At 46.9% G+C, this 7,532-nt stretch overlaps 1 protein-coding gene across 1 annotated transcript in view; it reads left to right on the top strand.

Moving 5' to 3' along the window:
• Positions 1-240: 240 nt before the first annotated feature.
• Positions 241-7,532, top strand: part of PGBD5 (piggyBac transposable element derived 5) — a 68,046-nt gene continuing 60,754 nt past the window's right edge. The window contains exon 1 of the mRNA XM_021527145.4: positions 241-937. Within this exon, the coding sequence (XP_021382820.2) occupies positions 256-937 (682 nt within the window). The 5' untranslated portion in view covers positions 241-255. The remainder of the gene's footprint in view (positions 938-7,532) is intronic.

The following is a 7,532-nucleotide window of genomic DNA, read 5'->3' as shown; positions in this document are numbered from 1 at the left end:
CCGGGGGCCGGAATGGGGGCTGGGACCAAGGGCCAGGGCCAGGGCCGGGGCCAGGACGGGGAGCTGGAGCGGCGCTGGGCTTAGAGACCCCCTCCCGGCGTCGGGGCGCAGCGCCGGCCCCGCGGCAGCCGGCGCTGTGGTTTTAAATGGGCGGAGCGGAGGCGGGCGGGGGGCGGGCGGGGGGCGGGCCGCGCCGGCCCGTGGCGCCCATATAACCCCACCTCCCGAGCGCGGAGTGCCGCGGCAATTGGCTGGATGTGGTACTTGGAGATGTTGAGCTGGCTCCTTCCCCCCATGTCCCTGCACACACACAGGGGCGGGTGGTGCGGGCGGGAGCGGGAGGCAGGGCTCAGCCCCGGTGGTGGCGGCGGTGGGGCTTCCCCGACTCGCTGCCTGCCCGCCGCCGTGCCCGAGCCGCTCCTGCTGCTGGGCTGCTGCCTGCGGCCGCAGGACCCGGCCGAGCCGGGCCGAGGGGAGCGCGGGCGGCTGCTGGCGGCGGCCGAGATGATGGCGGAGGGCGGCGGCGGGCCGGCGCGCAGGAAGGCGCTATCGCTGCTGGAGGCGGCCCGATCCCGCTACGAGAGCCTGCAGATCTCCGACGACGTCTTCGGGGAGTCGGGCCAGGACAGCAGCGGGAACCCGTTCTACAGCACCTCGGCCGACTCGCGCTCCGCCGCCTCTTCCCAGGACGAGGACGACGACGAGGAAGAGCAGGGGCGCCTGGCGGTGTCGAGCCCGCGGAGCAGGGCGGCCCGGCGCCGCGCTCCCCGGGCGGCGGCCACCCCGGCGGAGCGGCGGCGGCAGCGGCAGGTCTGCGGCGGCGGCGCCGTCCCGGGCGGCCCCGGCCCCATGGAGGAGGAGGAGGAGGAAGCGGAGAGTGGGGGATGGACCCGGTCGCTGCGAGACGTCCCACCCCCTCATTTCAAGGATGCCAGCGGTACGAGGAGAGCGGGCTGCCGGGGGCGGCGGGCCCGGGCGGCCGTGGGGATGCTGGCGTGGGGTGCCCGGAGCGCGGCCCCCAGGGTCGGGTCTCGGCTCAGCCACGGGAGAGAAACCCGTACACGGCCCCGGCTGCCGCTTGGGCTGCTGCCCGGCGCCGGGCCTCGCGGGGGGACCAGGGCAGGTGCCTCCTGCCCGGGAGCGGCCCCGCTCTCCGGGCGCCGGTGGCGGAGAGCCCGGCCGAGGCGGCGAGCGGGAGAGCGAGGAGAGGCCGCGTGTGCTTAGTCACAGGCGTCCCCTCCCCGGCGGGGCTGTGGCGGTGCCCCGAGCGCCGGCAGCGCAGGTTCCCCGCGGAACGAGGCCGGGCGCTGCCCCGAGCAGGGTGGGTGTCCGCGCCCCCGCCGTGGCTCCGCTCCGGTGTGCCCCGGCTCCTCGTCCCCACTGACAGGCGGGGAAAGCCGCTGGTCTTGGAAAGGGCGCTGCGGGCCACCTGCCCTGCACCGTGCACTAGGGCTCTGGGATTGGAACTGGGATTCCCTCTGGCTGCAGGGTTTTCTATGCAGCCGTCCCTCAACTTAACCCTCCTAGCGTGGCTTTTGGCCAGAGGGAATACCAGGAGAGTGGCGAAATGACACAGCGCGACCTACAGCAGCAGTGCACAGCACGGAGATCTCCGAGGAGTGGCTTGTGTGGCAAGTTACACCGCTGGCTTGCCAAGGGAGCCATTATAACCTATAATAGATCTGCAGGCCTCGACAGCCAAGTTGACCGTGTAGCAGAGCAGCAAGGCATTGCAAGAACAGGTTATGAAAAGCTGGGATGTGAAATTCAACATGTGCATCTCAGCATAGGATCAGATGATTGCTGTCAATTGAGTTGACAGTTTGCCTGTCCTAAGGTTGCTTGTCTTTTCTTTTTTTCAGTAGTGTGTAATTCCTTCATTTGGCTGTTAAAAGTAAATGCTAAAGAGTGCTGCTGCACTCAGTGTAGTGTGCTGAAATTTGTGCTGTGGGGTAGGCAGGAACCTGTCTGAGGAAGCAGCTTTGGATGGTTCGGAAGGAAGGTGGAGCTAGCACTGGAGCCCAGAGAAAGTTCAGTTGTGCTTCTGACAAGTGTGCAAATAGGAGCTATGTTTGCTTCTATAAATAGCTGAACCGTGTAAAATGTTTAAAAATCACTGCTATGTGTCTCTGTAAAAACTTCTGAGTTCTAGTGAAGATTGTTATTCATAAGCATATCTAAGATGATGTTCTGGACTATAAGCTTCATGATGTGATGATATTTCAGCATTTATTATAATTTAGTTTATCTGCCTTTGATGGCTTATTACTTCATATTATTGCTTTATAGTAATATTCTTTTTAGCACAGGCAGAACTGAGATTAGTGCTTTAATACTTTTAATTCCTTTGAAAAGGAATTGAGTTGATGACCTGTTAATTCAGGAATTCATATTTCCTTTGAAACAAAGGAATCAGATTTATGGTTGACAGTGCAGAGGTCTCTTGAGGAAGGTGTATGGATATTGCTGTGAATATTTCCTCCCACTAATAGATGCAGAAGAGGTTACTTCTGCCCTTTAGTTGTGCTGATAATGATGAGAATGATAGATGCTGCGTGCTCTTCATAGAATGGTGATTTGGTTTGGCAGAAGTTCAGGTAGTGTCATGATTCGATATGTGGGAAACATGTACCATCTGTGATATTTTTATTTTTGACTACTCAAATTCCAGGCTGTGGAAACTACTGCATTGTATGTAACTGGGCTCTTATAAATCTAGTTTGTACATTGACTGGCTTTAGGCCTTGGAGATATCATCAGAATCATGCTAAATGTACTCGTGCTGGTACCATTGTTGCTTCATTGGACAGCATTCTGGCACAAAAGTTTGTATCTATACTTGTTGAGGAAAAGGTCTCCACTGAGGTGCCTTGTAGTGACAGCATGTCTTTCAGCCCCTTATGGATTACAAGAAAGAAATACAGGGTAAGATAGAGCACCAAGAAAACTGTATTTTCAGTTCAAGTATGTTGGATGTAAGATCCTTTCTTTCTAGGTTTGGAGATTAAAAGGAATAGGTTTACATGAGACTGAGATAAAAGTTACTTTTGGTTAGCACCAAAACTTTAGAGCATGGCCTTTTGGTCAAAATCTCAATGTTTGCTTAGGGGCAAGTACTTGACATTATCTGATGCCAGGAGACAAATATCTCATGAGACTTCAGCTTCATTGATGCTGGAGATAAATTCTTGAATCTGACTAGGGTCAAACCTGGTGTTAAGCCCTTTGGTTTGGGAGCCTGCCCCTTCATGAAAGGGAGTGTGTGGAGGAGGAGGACAAAGTTTGGGTTAGTTGTTGAGTGAGCTAAAGCTCCCAAGAGAAAAGTGAGCCACATATAAAGCTTGTGGTCTTTTTAACTACAAGTAGAAAACACTATCACTTCCCTTTTTTCTTTTGAATAGATTGCATACTACTGCCTTTGCCTTCCCAGCCTCAATATTAAACTAATGTCTTTAAAAAGCATATCCATCCCTGGAATTAATGTTGAGCACACAGGCTAACTGATAATTCATTGCAGAAATACACTCAAGACCCAAATGTGCTGGGAGCTGCTGGCAGTGTGTCGAGTATGTCCTCAGTATGCAGCATGTATGTGTGGTGATGCTGCCTTGCTTGTGTGCAGGTTTTGGCAAACTGGGAGAGGTCTGGCTTGACTTCTGTGCCAGGAGGTAAGTGACTGGCATAGCTATGCAACACAGTGCTCTTTGTGTCCCAGATTTGGTTTTCTGCCTCTTCTTCAGGAATCTCCACTTTGTGTTGTTCCTGATGCATTTAATAAAAATAGTGAGTGCTTACATTCCCTGGGAAGAATAAAAAAAGCCCTGTAATGTGAATAGCTTTAGGTGACTTCTTTTGTTGAAATCCAAAGTAGCTGTTAACTTTAACACAGAGGTCAGAACAGATGGCTTGCTGCCACTTTGTGTTATTTCCTCTTAAACTATTTTGCAAATCACTCTTTTAGTGGGTGAGAGAATTCTCAACCATATGATTTGATACCCTGATTTTTAAACTGGTAACTTGTGGAACTGTGTAGTTCTAATGAAATCAGATTGAGGAAACAAGTGTCTGTCACAAACATTGAGGCGGTAATATAAGTTCTGAGGTACTGGGATGTGGTTAATGGATATGAGGTCCTGGGGAAGTTGCTGAAATGCTTTTCCTCCACAAAGAGCACCTGGCTACAGCAGGTCCATGGGTAGGTCAACATGTATGTTTAAAAAGATGTCATCCATGATCAAATGCTGGATCCAAGCTTTTTGACCTAGTTGTAGAGTGCAGAAAGAATAAGAGAACAAATTGCTGATAGGATAGGGGAAGCAAAATTGAAAAGGAGAGAGAGAGAGCAAGCAACTACTATTACAAGCCAGTAATTGCCAGTAACTCAACATAAGCCCTTAATTTCTGGTCACTCCTACCTCAGACTTAATTGGTGTGCTCTTCCTTTCTTTAGGAGTGGGGTGGCTCTGAGTGGTTCTTTCCCTTGTTAGCTCAGTAATCTTGCCAGGAACTGTTGTGTAATACATAGAGGTATTGCTTCTGCTCTTGGTTCTTTGGAGGTGTGAATATCCTGGTATTGCTGCAGCTGGATGTTCCTGATTTGGGGTAGCTGGGATTTTCTTCCTAGGATCCAATGTGTCTTATATCCATGTAGTTCAGTAACCAGAAAATTTGACCTCAGATGTAAGAGCACTTCTTACTGTTAGGATGCTATGTTAGACTTGTGTTTTAAGGTGGCAGCAATAGCAGGAAAAATCTAACCAGAAGTTAATGTTTAAATCCTCAAAGATAGAGGCAATTAGTGCTACTATGCCTTCATTTTCTCTGCCCTCCAAACCCTGTTCTTAAGCCTAGACCTAAGGACAAAATAATGTTCCTTGCTGAAAGAGCATAGAAAAGTTGCATTTAGACAGTGAAAATAGCTTTTATGAATTTTCAGAGCGTTTCTCTGAAACAGCATGCCATAAGTTGCCATCTTTGAAGAACATGCTACTGTATAACAGAATGCTCTCAGGAAGAAGCTGCTAAGACCATGTTTAGCAATCTTGTCACCTTGAAGAAGTTTAAGCAAATATTTAATGTAGTTTCTAGTATTTTCTGTTCCCAAGAGTATGGACAGTCAGATGGGAGGGCAGCATTCCAGCTGCAAGGAGCTGCGCCATAAAAGAGGGCCATGTACATGATACCACCTAACAGTGCAGGAGCTCTTGGTTCAAATCATGAATAGCATCTGAAGGCTTTCGTCTTACTACATTGATGTTGATATTTAAAAGTTCTAGAGTAAGAAAAGCATGAAAGCTATATAGTCACTTATGCCAGATTCTGCTTCAGAAATATCTGGCCCAAATTCTCTAAGTGGGTAAAGTGATGCTGATATGCTTTGTTCTTATTTATGTCATCAGAGAACTTAGCTACTTTAGACTTACATAACCATGGAAAATATTGGGAAAGAATGCATATTTATATAATCTGTTCTTGCATTCTATGTAGAAGTTACTTATAATGACAGTATCACAACATTTTCTGGAAGATATGATAAATACATCTCAAAGATGTACATTACTACTTTGCAAAGCCTTTATAGGATGTCTTAGTCTTGAAGTTTTGCTAAATAAGTGAATTGTGCAAAGGCTTAATATCTCATACATCTTACAAAATCAAGATATGCTTTTCAGGAGGTTTTAATGGCTTTAGAACACATTTTCCTGCTTCCATTGTCACTGAAGAGAGCAAAGTGCATATGACAGCCGTATTGATTAAAAAAATTAGTGCAACTTAGCTATCTTGCCATGTTCTTTGCCTCTTTTGCTCATACCTCTGCATTTGGGTAATAACCTGGTATTTAGATATACTTTACAGGAAAAAAGAACTGGCACTGTTTTTTCTCTGCTTTTATAAAGAGAATCTGTTTTAGTCAGTACTTGAGACAGGAAAGTCTGTAAGCACTGCAGATTAAGGTCTTCTCCATAGACACTTGCCTAGCCTTTTACAGAGAAAAAGCATATTTGCTCCTAGACTTTTTACTGCATAAAATGAGTGTTTTCTCCTTGAAGCTACTGATGGGGTCATTTAAAGTAGATCAGTTCCTACAGCTACTAATGTCCTTTAGTCAACATCTCAGAAACAGGACAGCAATACATGTCTGGTATACATGTCAGTATACCTTTAAGCCAGCTTAGAGAGGAAATCAGCCTGTCTGCGTAGTCTAATGAGGATGCTAATGGTGGAGTTGACTCACAAACTCTGCATTGACTGCTAGGTCACAGGAGGCTGTCCTGGATGCCCTAGATTTAAAAGAAACTGGAAGTGTCTCTTACATGTTAGTGTTAATATAAGAGTTTTGCTTCCCTCCTATGCTGAAGCTTCAAAAATTTTGGAGTAGATGGATATAGCAGCTTGGAAATAAAAGGTATTTCTAAAAGGGAAGGTAATCATGGATACAGTTACACATCCTGACTAGAGGTAATAATCACTGAAATACCTCATTCTTTCCAGTACTGCCAAAAATTGGGCATTTTATTAGAAAACAGAACAGATGGACTGAAAAGGAATGCATGGCTAAGACAAATGCATGAGGATACTAGCATGTGGCATCTGAGTTCCTTGTAGCAAGACATTGTTACTGCTACCTTATCCAAGCTCCCCCTTCATATTCTTTCAAGAACAGGATGTTAACCTGTCACTGGCTCTGTGTGAAAATGAATGAACTCATACCTGAGAAGGTAATTTAAAAATTGAGGCAGAATTCCTTGATTGACAGACTGCAGGATAATAGGCTTGGAAAGTTCCACAGCTGATTTTGTCTGTATAAATTACTCTTGGAATATGTCCTTATTTTCTGTGAAAACAACTGGTATTCATGTGACATGGTAGAAAACATGCTTTTGATTCTGCTTTCTTGGATAACATGGGGGATTCACATGACCTGTGTTGACAAGCCATATCTGGTGTTAAGGACAAAGAACAAAACCAAGCAACTTCTATTAAGAAAGCAATACAAAGCTGTAACTATGCACCTGAAAACTGGGCAAGTTGAAATGTAGTCAATGAGGCACACTGTAAAGATGCCAAAATAGTGTTGGAGCGGGATACACAGGAAACATGAAAGAAGAATACTTTGTATGTGTCTCTATGGATGGGGACAATTAGCTGTGTGTTGGACAGGAAGATTATTGGACGGACATAAAAGATACTGTAAACCCATCAGTGGGCACAAATGAAGGTGTTATTTCTAGTGAAAGAAAAGCAGAAAAAGATTTAAAGCAACTGCTGTTATAACTGTGATTCTGATTACATATGGCAGAGAGGTGGGGTGTGTATGAAAGAGTAAAGTCAAGCAAAAAATGATAATATTTTTCTTTTTTAAAATTACTTACAAAATTCGCTGTTGTGGAAAGTCTGCTTTTCCAGTGCATGTAGCCATCTCTGCCTTTTTTGGAAAGGTAGATGGTAGTTAACTTCTGAGTAGGGAGCACTTGTAGGTGTACAGTGCTAGGGGTCAGCATGTAGCTGTGAGCTTGTGACTCTTCCCATTG

Source organism: Lonchura striata, chromosome 3 (assembly GCF_050655825.1).
Source record: "Lonchura striata isolate lonStrDom1 chromosome 3, ASM5065582v1, whole genome shotgun sequence".
Classification (NCBI taxonomy): Eukaryota; Metazoa; Chordata; class Aves; order Passeriformes; family Estrildidae; genus Lonchura; species Lonchura striata.
The sequence above is the reverse complement of the archived record's forward strand: the minus strand, read 5'-3'. Positions and strand labels throughout refer to the sequence as shown.